The sequence below is a fragment of the Polypterus senegalus genome, chromosome 2, assembly GCF_016835505.1.
Source record: "Polypterus senegalus isolate Bchr_013 chromosome 2, ASM1683550v1, whole genome shotgun sequence".
In the NCBI taxonomy this organism is placed as follows: domain Eukaryota; kingdom Metazoa; phylum Chordata; class Cladistia; order Polypteriformes; family Polypteridae; genus Polypterus; species Polypterus senegalus.
In genome coordinates, this window is record NC_053155.1 from 140,363,223 (window position 1) to 140,391,129 (window position 27,907).

General features: G+C 38.1%; 1 protein-coding gene across 2 annotated transcripts in view; it reads right to left on the reverse strand.

Moving 5' to 3' along the window:
• The window catches only part of oca2 (oculocutaneous albinism II), a 313,977-nt gene that overhangs the window by 69,387 nt on the left and 216,683 nt on the right, over positions 1-27,907 (reverse strand). For both annotated transcript variants that reach the window (XM_039744702.1, XM_039744701.1), the window contains exons 19-21: positions 25,544-25,671; positions 14,264-14,323; positions 13,757-13,861 (exon numbers count right to left, since the gene is read on the reverse strand). In XM_039744702.1, coding sequence (XP_039600636.1) covers positions 13,757-13,861; positions 14,264-14,323; positions 25,544-25,671 — 293 coding nt within the window. The remainder of the gene's footprint in view (positions 1-13,756; positions 13,862-14,263; positions 14,324-25,543; positions 25,672-27,907) is intronic.

Consider the following 27,907-nt stretch of genomic DNA (forward strand, 5'->3'; position numbering starts at 1 on the left):
CTGGGATGTAACTGTGCTAGCTTTACTTCCTACTATTTGAAGTTATAGTTAGAAAACATAGCCAAGTATCCTTTAAATAAGAGTAAAAATGAATATGTTTTTTCAGACCAAATCACATTTCCTTAACATGACTGCTATACAGTACCATTATTAGACCACTATGCCGAGATCTATGTTCACTTTGACATTAGTCTTTTTCTGATGATCACTGTCAAAAAAGCCAAATTAAATCCACTGTGAATCAGTGTTTTATAATAAAATCATCCAAGGGGGGAAATACTTTATAGACACTGTAAATATTACTTTGCAGGTTTACTTTACTAAGATTTGAGCCAAAATGATGTTTTCAGGAAGAACAATCTAAAATGGTTAAGGACTTAAGTGTTGAAGTCTATGGTGCCTTGACCTTAGTCAATATAAAGTTTCTCTGTAGTGAAGTCAGAAGTCTAAAACCGAGGGACAGATCATGAATGGCAGGGCTGAAAGAAGGACTTTAAAAATAAATAAAAATAACCCCGTCTAAATGGTTCCCAGGACTTCCTAAACTCTGAAATAATGTGTGTGCATCATGCTTATACAAAGTTGGTTGGACACTTCCCTTACCTTATTACTTTTTTGAGGCATCTGGGCCAAAAGCCTTAGGATTTGCTTCTGTCAAGACTTTAGTTCCATTACTAAGAAGAAAGAAAGCCTATGTCTCTTATCAGGAAGGCACAAGAAGCTAGCCTTCAGCTTTTTCTTATTTGCCATGCTATAATAAAAATGAACCTTGAAATTGTTCACATTTGATTTACCCTTCAGAAGTTATGGATGCTATAGATAGTTCTATCATAATGAGTACTTTCTCTTTGTTACTTTCTCAGTCTCCAGGTCTTATTTTTGCCTTGTTGTTTGACCGGACATATTGAACTTAGTGTGCATTTGATCTGCTCATTTTGCTAAAAATATTTCCAGTGTCCATTCATTTTTGCTAGCTGAACTTATATGGCATATAAAAAACATTGTACTCCTTTAATTCATTGCAATTTTGAGGAATATTTGCCTTGTTGCACATGTGACTTGGTTAAGGTACCTCTCAGTGTTCTTACTCATATTGGTCTTCCAGTCAGCATTTGTAACTCACTTCCTTCTGCCATATAATTTTGGATTGATTTATGGTTATAATGTGTTTTAATGGATTTTTCTTTTAATATATAAAAACTCTTACTGCAGGAAGAAACAAATGATTTGGAGTTGTAGGGAGGCAGCTTGTCCATCTGCTTTCAATTCCCTATTTTACTTATGGTTATATAGGGTAATGAACTCGCTATCTGTGACATGACTGTATTATATATGCATCTATCTGTATTTCTGGAATCTGTTCTGTCTTTTCTTCTCTTTCTCTTTGAACAGCATTAAACTTAATTTTCTGTAATGTCATGGCCTTGAACTCAGGTTTACAGTAGCTACGTAAGCTTGACTTCCTCTGTTGTTGCCAAGCATGCATGGCTTTAATATGGCAGCCTAGATCCTGGTGTGCACTGCTATAATAAAATGCTATTGCATTACAGTTTCCTCCACTATTCATACAAATAGGTGAAATGCTCTTCTCAAATAGTATATCAGCAAGTATGCAAAGATAGACAAGCAGGTTTGTTTTGCTGCAACATCAGACCTGCAAGTTCTTTGACTTTGTGCTGTCATTTAGTTTTAAGACTACTTTGTAATTAGAATTGTTGTGTTTCTGTTTTGTTTTTCATTGATGGTCCTATTTTGGGACATGGTTCTATAATTCCTTGCATATTGCTTTTTTTTTTTTAAACAATACATGGGTATGAACCCACTTATCTGAATTATGCGTTATACATCAGCCATCCAGAGACCTTAGATCTACTGGTCAGTTGTCTCTTGTTGTCCCTTGTATTAAGTGCAAAACTAATGAGGATAGGGCTTTTGCAGCTGCTGCAGCTCGTCTGTGGAATTCATTGTCTAATTACATTAAGGAGACACCTTCAATTGAACTGTTTAAAAGGAGATTGAAGACACATTTCTATTCTCTAGTTTTCTGTGGCCTTAAGTGATACTGATGGTTCCTTCCTCATACTCATTTGTTTGTTTCAATTTACTGTTGGTATGTATTGTGTTTGTACTGTAATTTATTTATGATTGTTGTAGATGTTATTGTAAAGCACTTTGGCTACATCTTTACAGATGTTTTACATGTGCTCTATAAATAAATTGACATTGATATAATGCCACTTCCCATTTCATACCTGAACTTAGGGGAATTTACATGAATACTGCAAGGGTTCCTGGTTTGGAAAGTTGGCCTTCAGAAAAGTTTTCCAATCTTTGCAACCAGTTATCCGTCCCTCGACAAAATCCAGGCATGCCAGCTTCAAATGATAATCTGTAATTTAATTAACTCGGATGATGATGGCTTCACTCACTCTCATCAGGTTTTTGACAATGTATGTGTACTACTGCAGCTCTCCTTTGTCTCAATGTGGGAAAGGCTTTAGACCAAATAAATCTGTAATTTTTATGAGATTACGGATAGGATGGGCCTTGGGTGATTGTATGTCAATCTGATTAAAACTTTGCACCGATTCCCCTCTAGTTGTCCTGACTAACTCCACTATTTCGCCTCCCTTCCCAATTTGCAGCGGGCCAGGCATTGCTTGATCCCCAAGCCAAAGTCATACACAATTCTAAATTGCTAACTCCAATTACAGCCCACAATTCAAACCACTTATTCTCCTTATATGCAGATGTCATCCTTCTCTACTTAGGCAATTCTCCCTGCAACACCCCATATCCTAAATTTACTTTAAGTCTAGAATTTCATCTGCTTATAAAATAAACTGGACAAAATCCTTCTTTCTGCCTCTCAAAGATCTGTCATCAAGCCCTTTCTCCCTGTTTCAGGCTCAGAAAAGCAAAATGACACCTTTTACTGTCTAACTGAAAAGATTACAATATGCAAGCTTTCAAGGCAACTCGCGCCACTTCTACAGACAAGATGTTTCACTTAAAGGTTTTCCAATACTGTATCTGTCCTAGTGTCAATATAACACACAGGGAATTCCACTTTCAGCATTACATCTTGCCTGAAGGGGCCTGAGTTGCCCGGAAAGCTTGCATATTGTAATTTCTTTTTTAGTTAGCCAATAAAACCTGTTGTTTTGCTTGACTCCTCACTACATCCATAATGACTAACTTGGTACAACACCTTAGTACTACAAAAACCTATAGAAATCTATAGAACCTTGATTGTCTAGAAACAGTTTTTCTTTGCATCAAAAGATAGAACCACATTTCTCAGTAACAGAAAGAGCAGTAATAGGACAACATATAAAATGAATAAACAGAGTAACGAAAATAAGAATTACCCAGGGCAGAAGGCATGGACCCACCTGTGCTTATGGACCCACTGGTTTTCGTAAGACGACACTAGTGATACCATATTTTAGCTGTATCACTGGTATATGAGTCCTATTAATCTTTGTCTCAAGAAAATACCACCAGATAGATGATGTTTTTAATGAAAACTTCATGCCTTGCTGTCCATTGCGGAGCTGTTGTTGAGCCACAGTGTTTGCTTTGTGTCTCATTATCATAGTACTATAATCTCAGATAACCATGAATCATGTATCCTCTTCACTTAGACACTGTCTTTTATAATCGTTGCTGCATTGTAGATATAGGGCTACCATTAAAATTTAATTCAAGCTCTCAATTTTTTTTTTCTTTTTATGGAACATCAAAAGAACATTCCTTAGGCATTCCCTAATTCTCCTTCTGTTGGATTTTTCAATTCTTTCACTCACCACTTACCGTTGTGTGCTGCTCTGTACTTTAGTGGTTAAATTATTTCTTGCCTCCCAATGGGAATCTCCAAAGCATTTTTCTTTTGACAATTGGAAAACCACATTTTAAAATCTAATTCACTTATAACTGCCCATGTCTTGAATTAATGGGGACATCCCTGAAATCCATAGAGAACTGGTTTATTCTGGTGTTTTGAGATATGTTGCTTACAAGTTGATAGATATTTTGTGTATCATTATTTGCAGAATTAGCATTTCACTTTTTTAAATTGTTAAAGAGTAAGGAAGATGGGACAGTTTTCCCTCTATTCTAAAGCTTAAGGAAACCGTTATACCGTTTTTCCATTTTCAAATCACTTTAGGACCAAGTTGTTGGCCACTTGTGACAGACACGGCTAGTTTACTACTTAACAATTTCATTTCCTTTCTTGGCGGTTTGCTTGAAGGGTGCTGACATGAAACAAAATTACTTCAGATGAGAGGCTGTGCCTGTACTATTCCACTGATGAATGGCCCAGGAAGTCCCAGGTCAGGAACTACAAAGGGACAATAAAGAGAAGGGACTTGCAAACATCTCCCTGCCATGTTGCATCTTGAAGAAAGCAGGCTGCTTGTGTTTGTGCAGATGAGGTGACCAGGACAAATTAAATGCAATTAGAAGTTATTGCTCTACCTGAAACTACATTATCATGTTGTGTGGTCTTGGTTTACAAAGCCACATTTCTATTTGCTTACATGGCACAAGTTATAATAAAATATATTACTTAAAATACATAACTAAATGTGTAGCTCTTTTTCCTTCCTGTTCTTTCACTCTGTCCAATTGCCTCAGGTTATAGATAAAGTGAAGGGGCAAGGGAGTGCTGAACTGAATTTGGGTATTTGACCACGGAGTGGTAAGTGTATGGAACATGAAACATTTTAGTTAAGAATATAACGGGGGGAAATAGTGTCACTACTGAACCCTACACGACAGAACCCTTGGTCTTGATAATGAAAGCTCTAATATTTGGAGTACATTGGCATCTTGATTTCAGCACACTTGGGCTCATTTAGTGGCATGCTTGATGATTTTCTTGCTTAATTATTTTCTTCATCTAGGTATTTCATTGGTTTGGACTTTGGCTGTGTGGGGTAGTGGTGGGATGCAATACTAAGCAATATACTCTGTGTTATATAGTTCTTCCGTTCAACTCACTTGATTTATGTGGTATTGCATTTTTGATTTTAATAGTAAATTCATACAAAAGGGAGGCATAAACATTTTTACTGAATAGACACACAAGGCATTTCTTTGACACCATTCAATTTTTTCTAATCTCACTCATTACAAGACTGCCTAAAACTCATCTTTTAAAGCTAATTAGTATTCCAGATACAGAGAAGATAATTCATGCATCAATTTCTAATAGAATTGACTAATGCAATACTTTATTCACAGGCTGCTCAGATTACTCTGTTTGTGGTGTTTGGCTAATTTAAAATGCTGTCTGAAAAGATCATTACTAGAACTAGGAAGTATGACCACATTATCAAATTTTAAGTCTTTAGACTGGTTTCTAGCTAGGTTTTGGAAGATTTCAGAATCATTCTTGTATATAAAACTTTAAAGAAAGCTGTCCCAATTTTCTTATACTATGTCTGACTTTAACTGCGTCTTTGTTATAACTGCCCATGGGACCACAGTGGTTTGCTATGTTGATGAATATGATCGATTGCCATTTGTTTTCCATTCTCAGTTGTCAAAATTTATGTGAATAATTTTTATTGTCATTACTGGTTTATGTTAAACAGAAACTTTGATTTTACTGTGTGGTGAGCATAATTTGTATGTTCACGTATTCAAATGTTGTATCGTTTTGCAATTTGCTGAAAATCTACCATAACTGTGGATTTAAGAGTGCACACTTTGTTAAGAGAAATGCACATAAATGTTTTAATTCATAGAACCATGCCTGGAATCAGTGACTGAGTCTAATCAATCTGTTATGACATCCATAAGGCAAAGCATAGAGGTCAGGTGTGATGTCAAATGGGTCCATGGCATGTGTAGGACTGATACAAAAGTACTAGATATCATCAGTGGAACATATCTGCATTTTTATGGAAAACTAAAGCCTGTCTGGGAAGCTGTGGAAAAACTGGTTCTGTAACCAGGTTACTCATTTGCAGGGGGTCTATATTCAGGATCCAGAGGTTCCCAAACTAGACGCCTGGGTGAGGGTGCATGTTCCCAGAGGAAAGCTTTATAGATACAGTTTGTACTGATGATTAAAATGGTTACCTTAATGTAAGGTGAGCTTGTGCATACGTTCCTAATAACTAAGCAGAGGATTAAGCCGTTAGAGACAGAGTGTCCAGTGCTGAATAGGTAATGGCAAATGCAAAGATCATTGCATAAACCTGGAAGTACAACCCTATAATTCCTATTCTTTACATTGGCTTCCAGTTAAGATGGTTGAATTATAGACATTTAACACTTAAATTATTAGGGGCCTATTTACCACTCTGAGTTCTGCTATGATACTTGAGTGTTCATTTAAGGAATAATAGTGCTATCTGGAGGAGTTCATTAGGGATTAAGTTCCTTCCCAACTTGAGACAAATAGTGATTTTTTCAAATTGATTTCTTTGCTGGTCATGGATTGGTCACACCAGAAACTTTGTTCAAGTACACTGTTACTTATACAATAAGCATAACTAGCAGAAAAGTATTTTTTGGCCAGAGGTCTCTGATCAGCTTGATAGGGAGCTCATCTGGAACCGTATGGTCTGAAAACCACAGGTAAAGTTAGCTTCTGAGCTGTCTGATAGCACCAAGTGTTATGCCAGCTAATGCGAACAGTTTTTCAGCTGGCTGCATTTGGAAAATCTGAAAAAGAACAGTAGTGACTCCTCTAAGTGTGCATCCTGTCTACAATATGTTTTTTATTATTATGGGAAGGATATCAAGACATTGCCAAAGAATGGACAGTGCTCAGTTTAGAAATATTATACTGTAGTGTCTCTGCTTTTTCCAGAAAATAATGGCTTCTTGCCTTAATGTTACTGTAATCTTTACCATATACTGCAAAAGAGGCAGGAACAGTTGCCTCACAAAGCTTCTAGGGCCTTGCTTTTAAACAAAGGTGGAGAGCAATTATGAGACTGACTAATGGACTGGTGCAAAAGCAGTGATGAAGATCAAGTCAAGCAAGATAGCAGAGAAACTGCTTGCTTTCTAACTGAGTTCTGCTCATGAAACCAATAAAGAATCACATTTGTTGTGTAACATCAATCCAGTTCTTCTAAAATGGCTAGAATACACAGGCACATAATTGCATATATTTACCATTTTAGGTTTTCATTTATATTATTGTATTTGTTGACCTTACATCCCAGGGCTACACTTTGCCTGTTCATTACGTTTCTCGTTTTATGCAAAGTACACAATTTTAAAAACAACTCTGATGATTCAGCTGGTTGATATTTATGGCTTATGCTTATGTATTACACACCTGGATATTTTCAAGTTCAGTACTTTCCTTTCAAGGCAATTTTCATTTACTGGTACTAAAAAGCAGTGAGATGCATATTTTGGATATGGCAATGATAAATGAGGTGTACTCCCCAGCCTGGTCTTTGACATCTATTGCTTGAGGAGACATCAATCAAACAAAAGCAGTTTGCTTACCGTTGAACTTCTTTGTGCGTTTTAAATATTGGGAAAATACAATGAAAATGTCTCCGTTTGAAAAGATCACTGGACTTGTAGGAGTTTTAATCATGCAGGTCAAAAAACTGATCTTTCACCTACCCTAATCACTGCAAGGCAGCTATTTTGTAAAAACATTCTATGGCTCACTGTACAAACACTACCTTTTGCATTATATAATAGAAGATATAAAGAACATAGGAAAATCGCTCCAATCATACTGTACATTTTAATTTTATAAGTTGTACAGTAGTGTTCAGAAACTTGCAACATTATGTCAATTTAAAATGGAAAGCTCTAAAAGCTCTCATTTTTCAGTTCACATATGCAGTTACTATTATTTACTGTATATTAGATATATTGATAAGTTTGTTAACAACAGAAGATACCTAATCAATTCTTTCCACAGAGCAAAGTAAAAAAAAAAACTCTTACTAAGTATGTATTTCACTAAATTATTCTTGAAAAGGCAAATCTACTTGGTAAAGCAGTAAATTTACTGTATTGGCAGCTGCCATTTTGGAAGAAAAAGTTCTATATTTAAGTTGGTTACATTCATTAAGGGATAATTAAAGATTAGTGAAACAAACCAAAATTTGAATTAAATATGCTCAATGTTTACTTCTGTTTTGTTTTTTGATGTTGAATATAGCATGGTTACCCACGCCAGAAAAACTACTTAAATAGCAGCAAATCCACAAGTACACCTGAAACAATGGAATAAAACCCTACCCACAGACTGAAAGGTTATTAATCAGCCAGCCAATTAGAATATTAACTATTGTAGCATAAACGCTGTGTCTCTGTTGTATACACAAATATTTCCATGTATATTGTACAGAATTGTGTGTGTATATTATATATAAGTTTTTTTTTCTGTGTGTGTGCAGGATACTTTGTTGGTGTCCTGTTTTTGTCAACTGTTTTGAGGAGAGTAGCAAGAATGTCTTTGTACTATTTACATTATGTACTTGAAAAAGCATTAATTTGGTGCAAGGTATAGCCTAATATTGGTCTATAATTACAAGAAAGGTGGACAATTAATATTAATGGCATTAAGAACAGAAAGGAAAATTCACTGTGTGCTCATGTAGATTAGCTGAAAAATCATAAGGTCAGAAACCCAGGCCACTTGTTAGCCTCTAATGGTGCCTAAACAAAATTTCTCATTTAGGTATATAACTGAACCAAGCTTCTCTTTACCCACAGGGTGCCAAGTGCATGGCCTTCACCCTCCAGAACTCCTCCGACTTACGCTACCTGGACTGCTAAGCTATGCCATTCAATCTTGCTGATTATGTAATGCCATGTAAAATCTTAAATGTGATATGTCTCTCCTAATACCACTCAGTGCATCCTTAAGATTACAAGAAATTCAAGAAATACAGGAATAACTGAAAGCCACAAAATAAGATGTCAAGAAACAAAGCTCGAGACAAAACAATTCCTTCTGTCAGTGTACATCATTTTACACTATTTACCATAATCCAGAAATCACATGGCAGTTGGTTCTTGCCCCAGAACAAAGACTGCCTAGAGGCCAGATCATCATCAGGTAACATACAATAGTTTCCATTGGACATTGAGCATGTAAACCTTTATGAAATTGTGACAAAATTTTTTCTAAAATCGTGTGGCTACTGAGCCTAAGGTGTCCTATCAAAGTGCCTTCAAAACAAAACATCTTAGTGATACAGTCTTCAGGTAATGCACTGTTCTGATGCATTATGTATGTTATGCCCAGGCCTAAAGTTCCCCTTGGCCATCATGTCTGTTGTTATAGAACTAAACTTATATGGGCTGTGCTCTACAAAATCTAGACAAAATATGATGTGTGGGCCACTACGAGCATCTTCATAAAATTTACTTTTGCCATTTAAACTTTGGTTAACTATACTTTGAGGCTTTTTGATCTATGCCAGTTACACTTGTTATGCAAATTTTTCTGTAAGAAAAGCAGACTGATGCCTTGCCTGTGCCCATCATTCAGGTGGTAAAGCTAGTACAAACCTTTTTATTGAGTATAATTTTATTATCCATCAAGCACCTCCATGGCTGCTAAGCCTATCATCAGAAATAAATAAATCAGAAAAAAAAAATCCAACCTATAGGAAATAAAATAACGTTAAACAAGTCCATAGCATGTACGCTAAATGAGTAACATTGGGCCTCTCTAAAGAATTTAATGTTCACAGCCAGAGTGTGAAGATGACTGGCTATATTGTATGAAGTAGTAGTCAAAAGTGGGATATCTAAACTACATAAAGCTCTTATGGGGCCTACTTCTTTGAATACAACAAACTAAAAAACTTTCCATAAGCCATTAGGCCAATTTTCACACAATCTTTGGTTTATTTTGTCAGCGACATTCCAAGTAAAATGTTTAACAAAAATTGTTAAGAGACACAATCTGCTCACTACTGCACTATGCAAGTTATGTGGAAATATTATTAACTTCTTGGCTGATAAATTTATCTTTGCACAATGTTAAATATGGTAATATTTAATACCTCACCTTTTCCCACATACATATATAATTCTTCTTCCTTCTCCATGGCTTGGTGACAGTAATTTGTGTTGTCCTGCGCTTGCATGTATTATGCATTATTATATATTTTCTATCAATTTTTACTTCTATGTATTATCTATATATATAATTCACTAAGGCAAGACAACTATGAAAGCACGCCGGAAGGGGCGTGGATTCACTAAGCCGCCGACAAGTGACAACCTATGGCGCACGCAGGAAGGAGCCACGCTCACCAACTCCAAGACCATTGGATATGACGACAACTCGCAGGGCCACGCCCACCAAGTCGGACGCGAGGACACAGAAAAAGTGGCGTCATTTATATTCGTCTGTCGTGGAGGCCACATGCGGTGCAGGTCAGGTTAATGCCATGTTCATGTCATGCACCTCCGAGCTACGTTGACTGTTCATAGAGGCATGTTTCTCACGGAGGTGAATCGCCATATGCAGCGTGTGAAACGGTTTGCGAGGGGTATCTCATGGGATCGTTAAAACAATCATTTACAACTGAGGTTAAAACACAATGAAGTAAGCAGTCTACGAGTTTTCGGTTACAACGCATGACCGCTTGCACCATAGCAAACTGTTTTACACGCTACATACAGCAATTCGCATCCGCGACAAACATGCGTCTTCTTAGATGCTCCTGCAGGAACACGGAAGATGTTTTCCTGCCCACCAACACTCCTTTTTCACCGGCCCGCGTCTACCCTCGCTCTCTACGCATTCACACTGCCTACCCATGTGCCTGGACGCAAAAAAGACGCATGGCAGTTCTTACTTAGTGGAGCGATTTGGATGCTTATTTCCGAAAACTAACGAGACTCACGCCTGCTAAATAGTTACAGGACCCAACAGCGGTCGGCGTCCAAATTCTTAGAGGGACAAGTGGGTTTCAGCCACATGAGATTGAGCATTAACAGGTCTGTGATGCACTTGCATGTTCGGTAATGCACGAGCGCTACACTGAATGGATCAATGTGTGTCTACCCGGCGTGGGTAAGCCGTTGAACCCCATTTGTGATTTAGACCGTGGCTTGCGATTGTTCCCCACGAACGAGAAATTCTCAGTACGTGTGGGTCATACACTCGGACTGATTACGTTCCTGCCCTTTGTAACCCCATCCCACCCCCCGGTCGGGTGACTTGGTGGATTATATATAAAAAAGCACCCAGAACCGCAAAGAACAATGAAAAGTCAACGTGGAAACCGACTGAGGCGGTGTTTGGAAAATTAACAGTCAACGTGACTCACAGGTGCGTGTGGACTGTACACAGACAAAAGCGACTCAGGTAGGGAGTTGGGGGCGGGCACATAAGCGGGCAGTGCGTACTGAACGAGCGCCGTGCAACCCCGTCCATAGATTTGGAAGGAGAAGGCGCTCCTCCGGTTTTCAGTCACGAACAATTGTATGTTGCTTCGTAGCGTGCATTGTTACAATGTTACTTTTCTTGGTGGTTTATTAAATTACGGATTTTTTAAATGTTTATTTTTTCCTCTGTGCTTAAAAATCATTTAAAAAGCGGCTTGATTATGCGGCGTATGCTACGCCGCGGGTTGGCTAGTTATTATTATTGTACTAAATGTATGTACCATTATCTTGAACATGTTTTCTTGAACATATTGTTTTCTAATTCTGCGATTTACTTTAAATATGCAATTTTGATTCATGAATTACTATGTTTGTTACCCCTTCTTGTACCCATTATTATTAGGGAAATAGAATAATTTCTACCAGATGGGAAACATTTTTTTGAAATGTGTGAGCCATTCTAAGGATACCTCATCTGAGAACAAAGACTTTTGTCCAACATGTTCAAACAAAATGAAAATCTAATTTATTACGTAAAAAATTTAAATTTTGTTTTTTTGCTTGAGCAAAGCACTGGAGTGTCAACTGGGGGAGAACAGAACTGCGCACTAACCTGAATCAACACAGAGAGAATATTCACACAATATACACTCATCCCTCCAGCAAAGAACTGAACCACAGATCAAGTATTTTGGAAAAGGACTGATATTTGTACTGTTAATTATATCGACATTAGTTTTCTACAAAAAAAAAAAAAGCAAGCCTCATTTATAGTCTAAGTGATAATTTCTACCAAAATAATTGAAAAGTTTTTAAGATCAAATGATTTCCAAATTATACCATTTGACTTCTGTGATGACCAATACAACATTTTCTATAATTCTGTATGTTGGTTTTGCCCAGTTTAATTAATAAGCCAGTTATTTTTAGTTTGCATCTTTTTAGATTCAATATGCCTCACACATTCACAGCATGTTACTCACAGCATGCAAACTCTCAGATGTATAACAGACCACCATCACTCTAAGAAACTGCTCTTTGGCGGCACAGTTTGCAGTTAACTTCCATTATTTCAAAATGCAATAAGAAACACATGATCAGCCTTATCAATAGGAAAGCAAATCTCCCACTAGATCACACACACCAATCAGCACGAAAATACATATTACATGAGTAGTGCTGCCTCAGCTTTAAAAGGGACATTTTTTATGGAATTGCTTTCTTGATGCATTATTAATGGATTACTACCAATGAGTTAATAAATGAATTATTTAACATTTGCAGTACTGGAGTTCTACTGTGTTCAAGTTTGAAAACAAACAATGCTTTGTAATCTACTAAACTTTGCTATACAAGTATGATTATGTGCCAGTAGCACATGACCCTTGGCTACTTCAAACCATGCTAAACCAATACTGTATATTGCCATGCTATCTTCATTCCCTTTTAAAACAGTTCTGTACCCCTAAATGCAACTATAAATATGGCAGGTGTAAAGACTGCTTGAATTTCCAATGGTTTCCTTTAAACAATTACTTCATTAGCCAATCCAAATATTTTACACATTCAACCAACGTATTATCAAATACCCATTTTGTACTGTACTACTCTGGAATGAAGGGACATACCTCAAGGTATTTTTATAAATAATAATAATAATAACACATTTTATTTATTTGTAGGTGCCTTTCTAAACACTCAAGGACACCGAACAATAGATAAAAACACACATTATAAACAAAACTAAAATACAAGAATTATTACATATGTTCTACTACCAGCATAGTGTGGAACTGCGGTCATTAGTGCCACTGCATCACATTTTCAGAGGTCTGGGTTGAACTCCCAGCCTAAGCACTGTCAGTGTTGAAACTGCACTATGTCCCTGTGTCTGTGTGGGCTTTTTCTAAGTATTCCCATTTTCTCATTCCACATTCACATCATTCAAAAGATGTGCAAATTAGGTTAATTGCAAACTGTAAATTGACTGGACTTGTGCAGAACTATGGCAAGCTATGCACTGGTGGCATGTCCTGGATTGGTGCTTGTCTTGCCCTCTGATAGACTGGCTTTGTGTCTGGATTAAGCAGGTTTGATATCTTGATGGTTAGATACTCTACTGCCAGCTCACACAAGTCCAGTTTAAGGAGGTTTGCTGTGAGTTTATAAAGGTACTGGATAGACAAAGTTAAAAATGCACTGTTTTAATATACAAGTAGTTGAAGGTTGATTAGTTAGAGGAGTTTAGTGAGTTAATCACTCAAATGTTCATTTAAATCTTCCTGAAGTCCAAGACTGAGTTTGATTCTTACAATAATGCTACAAGTAATAATTAAAAAAAAAAAAAAAAGTTATCCCACATAATTTTCACTCTCAAGAGTGTTTATAAACTGCAATCCAAAATACTCACCATTGTGGCAGTGAAAGGTATATTGTCAATTACAGAGGATGCCAGAGCTGAAATCCAAACTACCAGTATTATTGCACACGTCAGACGCTGGTCTTCTGGTACTTCCTGGTATGGGGAGCAAAAATAATATAGTTAATACATATTGCAGAAGCATGAATGAGGCAGATGGAATAGATGGATAGATTCACATTTGGCCAACCTCCAGACGGTTTTCCAGGAAAGCCCCAAGCCCAGTTATTTCTTTGTCTCACCTTATATTTAAGAAGCAATCGAAAATACATCTATGCTGTGAATATCTGTCTGATTGATAGAAAAAAACTCTGCATTGTGACATTTTATATAATTGGTAAATTTTTTCCTTAGGATAAGTTTAATTGCTTTATTAATTGTAATCCATGGTTGTAAATTTATTAGTTATTACATCCTTGTTACTTGATGTTTACCCCATTTGTAAGTCACTTTGAATAAAAGCGTCTGCCAAGCAAATACATTAAAATGTGTTTTTACCTTAATCAGAATTGCTGTTTGTTCCCCAATGTAATCAATAAGTTGCAAATGGGCCAGTGCCTAAAATATATATGAATGATTCAAGTTTAAGAGAGGAAAAAAAAGTTAAAGAAAAAAAAAAATGACAGTTAAAATAATGTATTGTACTTTTTTTCTCTGGAACTAGGTTATGAAACAAACAAGCATTCTCAACATAACCCAAAAAATAAAATTTTCTTTTTAAAAATGCAGCAACATTTACCTGAATATTCTTTACATTCAACTGAATTTAAAGTTAGTTCTTATAAGGCTTGATTTATTTCTTATAAATAGTATGATGCAAGAGGTCACCAAAAAACAAAACAAAAAAAAAGTTTTGCAAATATTCTCATTGATAGGCTATGAAAACTGAAGATTTTGTTTTCTTGTTTTCCCATCATTCTGACATCTGCAAATGACATAACACATTCTGCTTTCCACTTTCTTCTTTTTAAATTATATAAATGTCAGTTATTCTGCTAAGCGTGTTATGAGTGAGACAAAGGGCTTCAATGCAATATGCTGAAAAGAATAGTTGATTTTTATTGTAATAACAGATAGAATACAAATTGTTTTGGTTTACAAGAAAATCTGTCTGTTTTCTAAGATTTGTTATTTTCATGTGTGCCGTTTTGTCAAATACATACTGTGGTACGAGTTCATTGCTGTTTTTAGCTTATACTGTAGATCAGAAGTGGATAGCATTGTGGTGAAATGATTAGCAGTACTGTCACAGATCCAGCCTCCAAGTTTAACCCTCATGTCCAATCATGCATAATTTGCCCATACTTCATATTTTTATGTTCATTTTCCTCTCACATTCCCAAGGACAAGTATATTTAAAATTGTGATTTAAATGTGAATCTGTGCCAAGGGACCCTGCAAAACATCCATGCCCTAGTTGATACCAGCTTTGTGCATGATGCTATCTGAACAGGCCAGGGCACTCTAAGCTTCCTCTGCCTATGTTAAAACATCTGTACTGGATTTACTAAACTTCACCCTAATTAAACTTGCAAATTGGCTTTCCTAAATTGGCCCTGGTATGGGTGTGTGTTCTCCTTGCAATGGCCTGGCCTCCTGCCATGGGATGGATCCTGCCTTGCGTCCATCCTATGATTTCTAGGATACACTCCAGCTGTACCATGACCCTAGTCTGGATAAGCCAGATGGATGCCTATCCATATATCACTTGATTACATGGGGTAGGGAGGTGGATTCCCTTGAGGTTTTGAACTCAAAGTATATTACTGTATGTTGAAGAATGGAGGGTGGGGTTCTCCTTGGAGTTTCAAGCATGCTAATATTCATATATTGCTTTGAGGAGTAGGGTGGGTGCTATCATAGCATGATGTACCACAGCCATTTATATTAGGTACTCTGCCTCTAAAAAAAAAATGCATGTACGGTGTACCAGTGCATACCGCCGCACAAGCAGCCCTGTCTATTTACCTGCTCAATATTCTATTGCACTGAAGCATGTGTGTTTTAACAATCCAGAGGGTTGTAATGGTTACTCAGAAGATGATGAATGTAGCCAAGTAATGCCTACAGCTGGTCTCCTTTTAAAATGGCTGAATGGTTTGGTTTTAGTTTTTTTTTCCTTCTTAAAAGGACATAGATATGTTATTTTTCACTCTGTGTGTAATCTGAAGACGTGGATCAATACTCCAAATTTTTGGCTTGAAAAATGGAGATATTCAGTAAGTTTTAAAGCTTTTCATCACACTGGGAGTCAAGTACCCTTTAGCTTCATTATACTTTTTTTTTTTATATAAAATATGCTTCATTTTAGAATGCAATTTCACATGGCAAATAAATAAATATTTTATATATGACTGGGAAGAAATAACTTCCTCATATTTGGCTTTAATCTAAAACGGTCACATCTTTGAATATGGCCTCAAATTCATGCTCTTCTGGGTATCTTCAATAAACATGCACCAGAATATATACAAGTAAAAAGATTCTAAATTTGTGTAATATAAAATGTTTAGAACTGGGTAAAGATTATGAAAATTTAAAAAATGAGGCATTCTGAAGCAGAATATTATAATTCAGCATTTCAGATTTTTCATGTTTTATAATTAGAACTGAATAGGAATCATTGCAGCTGGCAATCAAGCTATTTCAGGAAAAATTAGTAAGAAATGCTGTATGACTTAAAGCAGAACTTCTGAAGAGAAGGCATGATTCATATTAACTTCAGTAGTGCACCATTGATGGCCTTTAGACTGAAATATTGCATATATTCTAACAATCAGTTGTACTGTATTTATAATTCAGTTTTTGTACTTCTAACCAGTAGGGTTTGTTCAAGTTAAACTTCAAGGAATATTCATCAGCAATAGTGAAACATCCAGTTGTCCGACAATGGATTCACACAGCAAGGTAGAAGAGTGTGATGCATGCAATCCAGTAACAGAAACATTATTAATAAAAAGTGTTTTTAGTTTAGTTAGTTTAGTTTTCATTCAGTTATTTGCTAAAGATATACTGAAACAATGTGATTGTGCAATTCAGTGGACAGCGTCTGTACCCCGAATCTTCAGTGGCTCAGGTCAAGAATGTAAAAAGGGGCTGAACATGATTTACTTCCAAGTACATGAAGGACTACAACTATTTTAAACACACAAGAAAATGATCAGGTTTGGCTGGGCTTCTGCTCAGTTTCATAAAGGTTCATATATGGGCTTAGGATTTAATTACAAATGAGATATAAAAAGCAGCCTCCAAGACTGAACTTTAGTTCCTTCTTCAAGTGCAGAGGTACTAAACTGATGCCCAACTAACAATCACTTTCTATTGACTGACCACAGTCTCCTCAGCTTTCATGTTCTCTTTCACTTTTCTACTACATTTTAAACAGACTTTTCCAGTCTGTTTCATAATCTCACCATCTATAATGATGTTGCATTTTGTCGGGCCAAGTCTTAACTTAAAAATAGAAAACAACTTATAGACAACTTTATTTTCTGTTAATTCTCAATAGGCTAGCATTAGAGGCAATAAGCAATTGTCATATCCTCAATTAATTGATGGGATCAGACAAAAAGCAATTCAAAAAAACTCATTACAGTTCAGAATAATCCTCATCCATCATCCCATGGAACTAGGCCCGGGGGTGGTTTTGGCCCATAAAAGCTTCACCAAGTAGTTGTCTTAACATGAAGTGGTTTGAAGCTGGCAAGGTGGCTCATCAAATACAAGCAGAAATTTGTATTTGAGATACACAGTCAACCATATTAGACATTGGGAGTGGAATCTGGGTCTTCAGGAGTGGAGTATAATTCACTCTGAGGGAAAAGGAGAAAACCTCTGGCAGTAGATTTAAAAAAAAAATAAAATAAGGTAACATCTGACTCATTTTGTGTAAAATTTCCCTCAAACAAGACTTCTTAATCAACAGTCTCGCTCTCAAGTTTCCCACAAGATAGGCCAAAGCAGATGTATGGTTATTTCTATGCCATGTGTACAGTGAAAATTAACTCTAGTATGTAGTAGAGGTTATGTCAATGCAGCTTTACGTTACCTATATTTTAGGAAACTTTTGACTTTTTATACCTAATAATTAAGGCTGCCATTTTATAAACATTGGATTTAGTGCTTAAAATGGCACTGCCTTATGATTCCATAGCCCTTACTGTGAAGCTTTCTTCAGTGCTCACATGTGGAACACTGGGGACACACGGAAGGTCCATCCATCCATCCTCTTCCGCTTATCTGAGGTATGGTCGCGGGGGCAGTAGCTTGAGCAGAGATGCCCAGACTTTCCCTCTCCCCGGCCACTTCCATCTCTAGGGGGAATCCTGAGGCACTCTCAGGCCAGCCAGGAGACAGTCCCTCCAGCGTGTCCTGGGTTTTCCCTGGGGCCTCCTCCCAGTTTGATGTGCCCGGAACACCTCGCCAGGGAGGCTTCCAGGGGTCATCCTAATTAGATGCCTGAGCCACCTCATCTGACTCCTCTCGATGCAGAGGAGCAGCGGCTCTACTATGAGCCCCTCCCGGGTGACAGATTCTCACCCTATCTTTAAGGGAAAGCTCACACACCCTGCGGAGGAAACTCACTTCAGCCGCTTGTATTCGCGATCTTGTTCTTTCGGTCACTTCCCATAGCTCATGACCATAGGTGAGGGTAGGAACGTAGATCGACTGGTAAATTGAGAGCTTTGCCTTATGGCTCAGCTCCTTTTTCACCATGACAGACCGATGCAGAGCCTGCATCACTGCGGACGCCGCACCGATCCACCTTTTGATCTCATGCTCCATTCTTCCCTCACTCGTGACCAAGACCCCGAGATACTTGAACTCCTCCACTTGGGGCAGGATCTTGCTCCCAACCCTGAGAGGGCACTCCACCCTTTTCCGGCTGAGGACCATGGTCTCGGATTTGGAGGTGCTGATTCCCATCCCAGTCGCTTCACATTTAGCTGGGAACCGATTGAGAGAGAGCTGAAGATCACGGCCTGATGAAGCAAACAGGACAACATCATCTGCAAAAAGCAGTGACCCATTCCTGAGTCCACCAAACCGGACCCCCTCACCACCATGGCTGCACCTAGAAATTCTGTCCATAAAAGTTAAAAAAACATGTAGACTGGTTGGGCAAACTCCCATGCACCCTCCAGGACCCTGCTAAGGGTGTAGTGCTGTTCCACTGTTCCGCGACCAGGATGAAAACCACACTGTTCCTCCTGAATCTGAGGTTCGACTATCTGACTGACCCTCCTCTCCAGAACCCCCGAACAGACTTTTCCAGGGTGGCTGAGGAGTGTGATCTGGAAGGTTATGAAGGTCAAAACAGCCTGCCTGGTATAAAGCAATATAATTAACACTAGATTTACCAGAGCCTACGAAAAAACTCGTAAATCCATCCCACCTTAAACCGCTTCTTAAAATCGTTCACAACTCTCCACCAGCGTCTTTTGTCATCTAAATGTGCTGATAAAAATCAGGCTGCAAGCAGCCAGCTATTCCATCCCCCCACCGATTTAGAACGTGCACAAACTTCTCTCAGCTCATGCCTTGATTGATTTTCTGGGAGTGAAGTGGAGTTTTAGAGTGGAAATAATAGATCGTTGTTTGGAACACACGCATTTCATGTCTGTTCCGTCTCTACAGTAATCTGTGTAAACACATTGTTAAAACAGAAACGTTTTTTATATTCTACTAGTAGATGACAAAATGTAGGCATAAACTATATAATGTATGAAGCCTGAAGTATCAAAGAAATACTTTCACAAAAGATAAAAATCTAACACAACAACTGCGCTTTTATTCAAAAATATAACTGCAGAAACAAAAAGCCGCCTTAATATGCGACATTGACATTTGTTTATTATGACTGCCTCTGTGGCGCAATAGAATCAGCTGCTGACTGGGAATCAAAAGGTCGTGAGTTCGATCCTGCACCACTCTTTTTTGAGAAGTAAACTGCTCCTAGTCTTACTATTATAGAATAAAAACATACATTTGATTTCAGTCTGTAACAGCCAGTGTAATTTATGATACTTGTAAAGGTTAGCTTTGTTTTTTTTTTTTTTTTAGTCAGTTTTATTACCTCACCCGTGTTCACGAGCCCAAACACACCCCACTCCCGCATCTGACACTGCTGTTTTCACATAGACGCGCTGTAACAGAGGTAAACTCGGCTCCCTTTTACATCGGAATGCACATACCATTGCTTGCATACTAAAGTGTCAGCAGGCACTTTTCGTGGCATTACACACATTTTTGAGCATGCCCTCTGCACACTACTTGTGACTTTAGGCTTTAGCAAGTAAGTAAGTAAATAAATAAATGTAAATCGTGTCATAAAATGATTTCTTCAAAATGTCGAATGTTATTTATTTGGCACAGACATATCTGCATGCACTTTTTGTGGCATTATACATGTATTTTTTGAGCATGTCCGTGCCAAATAAATAACATTCGACGTTTTGAAGAAATCATTTTATGACACGACCGGCAGGACTGGTATCTGCTCCTTTGGGCAAGGAGGAACAGGACGAGCATTGCCAGAGCCCTACATAATGGTCTCCAGCAGGCCACTGGTGTGAATGTCTCTGACCAAACAATCAGAAACAGACTTCATGAGGGTGGCCTAAGGGTTCTACGTCCTCTAGTGGGCCCTGTGCTTACTGCCCAGCACTGTGGAGCTCGATTGGCATTTGCCTTAGAATACCAGAATTGTCAAGTCCACTACTGGCGCCCTGTGCTTTTCACAGATGAGAGCAGGTCTGGAGAAGCCGTGGAGAACATTATGCTGCCTGTAACATCGTTTAGCACGACCAGGTTGGTGGTGAGTCAGTGATGGTCTGGGGAGGCATATCCATGGTGGGATGCACAGACTTCTACAGGCTAGACAACGGCACCTTGACTGCCATTAGGTATCGGGATGAAGTCCTTGGACCCATTGTCAGACCCTATGCTGATGCAGTGGGTCCTGGGTTCCTCCTGGTGCACGACAATGCCCGGCATCATGTGGCGAGAGTATGCAGACAGTTCCTGGAGGATGACGGAATTGATATCATTGACTGACCCCCATGCTCACCTGATCTAAAGCCAATAGAACACCTCTGGGACATTATGTTTCAGTCCATCAGAAGCTGCCAGGTTGCACCTCAGACTGTCCAGGAGCTCAGTGATGCCCTGGTCCAGATCTGGGAGGAGATCCCCCAGGACACCATCCGTCTCATTAGGAACATGCCCTGATGTCAGGCATGCATAGAAGCAAATGGGGGCCATACAAACTACTGAGTATGATTTTGAGTTGATACAATGACATTTCTGCAAAATGGACTAGCCTGCCGCATCATCTTTTCACTTTGATTTTCGGGGGTGTCTTTGAATTCAGCCCTCTGTAGGTTGATCATTTTCATTTACATCAAACGATGTGGCATCCTTTCGTTCCTAACACATTGCCCAGTCCATATCAGTATAGATATCCAGCTGGATTTTTTTCCATTGAGACCTGATGTATTTCTAAGTGTTCCTTTAATTTTATTAGCAGTTTAGAACACAGATGCTAGCCAAATTCCATACCTCAGATTCAGAAGGAAAAATGTGTATAATTTACTGTCTGTTAAACTGTATTGTACAAATAGTTTAATGTTTGTGAGAGTTATCCATGTTCACAAAACATCTGGAAAGAGGACTGGCCAAAATTAACAGTATCCTGTATAATCTTGTAAAAGGTGCTGAAAGAGTAAAGGGTTCAATGGCCTTTGCTCCTTGCCACAGAGTCCTGCTGTTTACACAGAGAGAAAGAGGGAGATGCAGAGAGCTGTATTTGCAGAATTAGTGTTAAAATTAGAACAACTTAAATTTGTGTGTGGGACTCCCTTTAGGTATTTCTTATATCCTATAAAACTGAAGGTTGCATCTCTACTTTTTATAGATGATGCAGTCTTTTTGCCCTTATCAGGTAATTACTTCCAGCACACACCTTTCATTCTTGACAGTCTCATGATCACCTCTGCCCTCACTCAATCAGTGCAAAAAAGTTTCAGTACTCTTCCCATTGAAGATAAATATGACCCGATTAATAAATGTACCATGCAACCTGCCAGGCCCAGGTAGAAGAAATGACATGCAGTATTTGAACTTAAATCAGTAAATAACACAAAGTGTGTAATTGTTAATACTGTAGTGACAACTGAGTATTAAACACTGAACAGCAGTTAAGCCCAACAATGGGTATGTATATTTAATACTGATAAACCATCTCAGAGTATATCAGGAAGTTTAACTTCACAAGTCACACTTTGCTGCTGTTATGTGCAATGTGAAACACCTCATAAACACACAACTCGTACATCTACTCTTATGCTGCTTCTCAACTGCATAGCATGGCTAGGATATCTAAACATCCTTCTCACTCACTGTTGCGCTCTTTTTTCTCTCTCGGTGTGTGATCCACCAAAGACTAGCTGTTATCTTTTGCCAGGGGCTGCTATTTGTTCTGTACTTTGAAAGTTTCCAATCTTACTTAGTTCTTAGGATGTAGTGTGAACCGATCTGATATTTGTAGAATGCATCACTCTGTGTACCTGTGTGACAGGTCGCTTCCAGTCAGGCATCCAGACTCACACACCTTTAGGACAAGCCTGTTAACTGCTACACTGTGTTAATGTCACTTTAGTTATTTGTATTTTGGAACACAAGTTCGATTAAATTTGGTCTCCATAATTCCATTCTGCGGTGGTCTGGCACCCTGCCCGGGGTTTGTTTCCTGCCTTGAATCCTGTTTTGGCTGGGATGGGCTCCAGCAGACCCCCATGACCCTGTAGTTAGGCTGTAGTAGGTTAGATAATGGATGGCTAGTTGGATGGATAATTCCATTCATTGAATAGTTTCTGACTTTAGTGGAGGGACAGACAGGTTTGAAACGCATCATCCCCCATGCACCACCAGTAGGTAGATTGGCCTAACCACCAATTTTCCTGGAAGCCCACAAACTTTTCACTATTCCATTGGTCACATATAATTAACGAGCTACACAATTTAACTTGGAGAATGTAGTTATATGTAGGATTAAGTGGTCAAAATTAAGTAAATGTACATAGTGGCTCTGCCCATTCACCTTAAAATGATGTGGAAGTTAACAATACAAGCAGACCTCTGAGTAGATCATCAACAACAGGGACATTGTTTATAGTAGTATTACAATCAAATTCCAACTTCAAGCTTAGTACTGTATTTCTAAAAACTGCTCACTAAATGCTTAGTAGTACCCACACATAGATCTGCATTACACCAATTCAATAGAATCTTCAATGGCTTTCAGACTTATTAGATTACACTAACACACACATCCCTCCACCAACAGATAATTTCTTGCTGTGTCAAATTAATATTAAATTGGATTTTTGACTCCTGTAGAAATAGTTTAATTTTAGCATTATAAAGAATTTAGAATAGTTCACTATTGGTTTACAACAAACATCAGGAAGCCCAATCAAATCGAGCAACTGGACAAGGGAAATTATCAGTGAAGTGAACTGGAGACAAGTTACAACACTGACAGAGTTGGATGACTTTTTGACTGAAATGAGAGAACTCTTTTTCACAGTTTACAGATTCAGCCTGTTTGGGAGAGTGACTTAAATGAAGACACTTCTTAAAAAATCCAACATTAAGTCATTTCTGGTGTTTCATTGAAGTCCTGGGACAAATCTGAAACCTTTGAAAAAAAAAAAGTGTAGTGGTCTGATCACAATAAAGTTCAGCTTTTTGTCTTAAAAACAAAGAATTGTGTCTGGCCCTAGGTTACACCATCCCTCCTTTTAAGCATGAGGGTGGCAGCTTCATGTTCCATGTGTGCTTTTCAGTAGGACAAACTAAAAATCTTGTAGCTATCCAGAAGAACACGGATGGAGACAAATAGGCAAATCCTTGAAGAAAAACCTACTTGGCATCCAGGTATCTGAGTTTAGGGGAAAAATCATGAAGCTGAACAAAAGCATTCTACAGGTCAGGTCAAGTTGAGGAGCATGCACTGGTTCGGTGCCTTGCTGCACCCATTACATGACACAACAGCTCAGGATCCTGTTTGGCACCCCCCCAGGCAGGCACGTGGCCCAGTCCAACCCTCCAGCAATGCCCATATCTATTTGCTGCAGCCAGGTGTTACATGGGCATCCCTTTGGCCTGGTCCAGCTGCTCAGGTCCTCAGCGATGAGGATCCTGGGAGCCAGATCACCCTCGGTGAATCCACATGGCTGTAGTGCCGTAACTGACACTCCCTCACAATGCAGGTCATGAGCAACCGCTCATTCAACACAAAGTAAAATCAGTGATACCCAAGAATTTTCCAAAGAGACAGTACCGAAGGAGTGCAGTCTTCATCTCAGGTCATGGGATAGTGCCCATGTCTTGCAACCATATGGCAAAACAGGAAGCACCAGGACTCAAAGACGGGGACCATCATCTGTTTGCAAAAATACTGGTAGCACCACAAACCCCTTTCAGGCGACCTCATGACTGACCCATGGTCTCCCAATCCATCTACTGACTTCATAGGAAGAGTCACCAGAGAACTGAATGTCATTGCTGAAGTAAGTAAACCTCTCAACAAGGTTGACACTCTCTCCACAGAAAGACACACTGCTGATGGCTGTGTACAAGAAGTCATTAAAAGCCTGGATCTTGGTTTTTATCCCAGAAACTCACAAGACCAGAAACTCAAACTCCTCACTCAGTCCCTCGAGAGCCTCGATCAGAACCTCCATTGACTCCACGAACATCACAGCATCATCAGCAAAGTCAAGATCAGTGAATCTCTCTTTTTCAACAGATGCCCCACAGTCGCTGGACCCCACAACCCTGCCCAACACCCAGTCCATACAAGCACTGAACAGAGTAGGAGCAAGAACACACCCCTGACAAACCTTTATTATCAACTGGGGGTTGTCCAACCATATTCCAGATTTAATCCAATTGAAAACCTGTGGCATTACCTGAAAATTGATATCTATGGACATTTTCCACCTAATTTGTCAGACCTGAAGCACGGGCAAAAATGAAATCTAAATGTATAAAGCTCACACAGACATACCTAGGAAGACAAACAGTTGAAATTTCTTCCAATAATGTAAAACGTTTGGCCTAGTTGGACAGGATATTTTTCTTAATTAAAACAAGAAATTACATTTATAAATTTGTTGAATTAAGGAGAATACAATTTTCAGTGGGTTAAAATCCAGTGCTGTAACTGGAACAAACCATGAAAAACATTTCAAGGGGCAAATACTTTCTAAAGGCAATTTAGACATACTAAGTTTTATTTAGAGTTTGTTTTAACGCTATAATAATCTATTCCCGATTTCTGAAGGTCTATTCTGAAACCTTACATGACCTAGCTCCTTTAAATGACTATTCAATTATACAACAAACTTTGTAGCCTTATGTTTGCAGAATCCTATTTCCCCATCCCTGTGTCTGAAGAGCTAGGGTGACAAAGACTTTGCAAATGCTGCCGCTACCTTTATGAGTTTTTCCCATGTGGAGATTGATGTAGTGCAAATTCATTTTAAGGATTTAAGTTAAAGTACCCTTGTATTCTAAAATTGTAGCATTACTGCTCTAAAACTACATTCTTTAGAGAATGCATTGTAGTAGCAGTTACAGCCCTTATTTTACCAAATAATTACATACATAAGTAATTTTTAATAAATTCAGTTTATCATTTTACAATAAACATTTTTTACTACTTATTAAAGTAACACAACAATAATACAGATGGCAAATTAAAAATCTTACCTCCATCAGAACAAAGAGAGCAGCAAAGAAAAGAAGTGTAGCCCATTCCACTCTGTGTAAAATAATCTCAAAATCTTGAACGTCAACTAGAACTAGCAGCCACAGCGCTCCCAATATGGCGATCCAACCTATACAAAATAGACATCTTACTTCATATCTGTTTAACAGTATACTCACAAAAAGCAGAAAAAGTACTTTCTGCTTTAAATTAGCAATATCTTCATTTAAAACAAAACATGCAGTATTACCTTTCTCAAAAACCTGTATTCAAAAATATTATGCTGAGAGTTCTTGAAAGAGATATGAATGACAGAAAACATGTTTCTATTGGGGAATTTCTGTCATCTTTAGATTTCATATCAAGACTGTTCTAAAGTTACGACCCTAAGTTAATGGACAGGTCTTTTTAGTTTGACATAAGGGGTTAGAAATGCAGGTGAATGAGCCTGTGGTGTCCTGCATAATGGATGATCTGTCAAACAGACTGCAGTTTGTGAGGCTCAAGGACTGTGTCTCTATGGATGTGAGCAAAACTGGAGTACCACATGGGACAATCCTGTCTTCTTTTCTCTTCACTCTGTACACCTTAGACTATAAATAAATACCATGTTCATGTTCATACCAGGTCATGTCACTTGCATAAATCTTCAGATGACTCTGTATTTATGGCGTGTGTTGATAAGGAGGATGAGAGAGAGTATAGGAGTCAGGTGGAGAACTCTTTCTTGGTTCAGTAAGAACTGTCTGCAACTAAACATCAACACCACCAAGAAACTGGTCATTGACTTTTGCCACACCAAACAGCCTCTACATCCTGTCCCTATTCAGCAAGTGGATGTGGTGGGGGTGTACATCAACAAGTACTTAGGGGTCCACGGCAACGACAAGTTGGGCTGGTCTTGGTAGACAGAGGAGCTATAAAAGAAAAGCCAGAGTAGTTTCTTTTTTCTTAGGAGACCAAGTTCCTTTAATGTTGGAAGCAACATCTTTTACTTCTTCTATAACTATGTGATGGCCAGTGTGATTTTCTTTGGTGTGCTAGGCTGGTAACATCACTTTAAGAGAAGCCCACCAAATCAATAAGCTAATTAAACTGGCAAGCTCAGTTATGGGATGCACCCTGGGCTCCCTGGAGTTAGAAGAGGAGGAGAAAATTAAAACAAAACTGAGTGCCATTATGAACAATGACATGTATCCTCTCTCTGACACAATAACACTGAGTATTTCCAGCCAACAAATTATTCAGCAGACATGTGTCAAGAAACATTACTGTGGCTCATTTATACCAACAACAATATGTCTGCATAATGCCTTACACCATTGCCAAGTCAGACATTTTCTCTGTTTCTTCCATTTTAATTATTCTGGTGTGCGAGTGTGTTTATGTGTATATTTATTTCTTTAAAAGCCAAATCTATCAATTTTAAACAGAGCTTCATTTTAAATACTTGAAGTTTGTGACACAGCTTTTCTTCTGGCTCATACAGTTAATCAGCGCAATATACCAATATTAAAGTTTTACCTCCGCACTGACATCTACTACTAACTCAACCACAATTAGCACATAAAGGCAGAGGACATTCTTGTCTAACTACCAACAATTGCTCAAACATTTCCAATAACTGACACCTACCAAAAGAAAATGGTTAATACTTGGCTAAGTGATTTGTTTCAATTATTGAGGTATGTTAAAACTGTGAGAAAAATAACACTTTTACACTGTTTAAAGTGGGTTACTATTTGTCAAATTCACAGTGTTACAGTTAAACACTTAGATGAATCATTTTCATGTTATTTGAAAATGCAGTTAAAAAGCAATATGAATTGTACAGAACAGAACTGGGTTTACTCGATTTAAACACAGCGAAGTAAAAAAAAAAATTAAGGGAATAATTAATAAATCGAGAAAAACGCTTATTCAATCTAAGTGTAAAAAGCAAAAAAAAGACATGAAATTTAAAATGCCATTTGTAAAATATAGTATTAATCAAAAGTACTTAATTACCAAAAAACCTCCTCTTTTCATAGTACGTAAAGTACCACATAAAATCTTTTTTTTTTTTTGATTTGGTAAAGAAAAATAAGAGGAGAAAAATCACAACACAGTATATGAAATGGCTGTGCAAAGTGGGTTTGTAAATAAGCGTTTATTTTCTTAACACTAGAATTACCAGAGCCTACGAAAAAACTCGTAATTCCATCCCACCTTAAATTGCTTCTTAAATCCCTTCACACCTCTCCGCCAGCGCCCTTTGTCTTTTAAATGTGCTGATAAAGAGAAGCTTGGAGCAGTCGGCTATTCCATCCCCCCACAAATTTAGAACGTGCATGAACTTCTCTCAGCTCATGCCTTGATTGAGTATC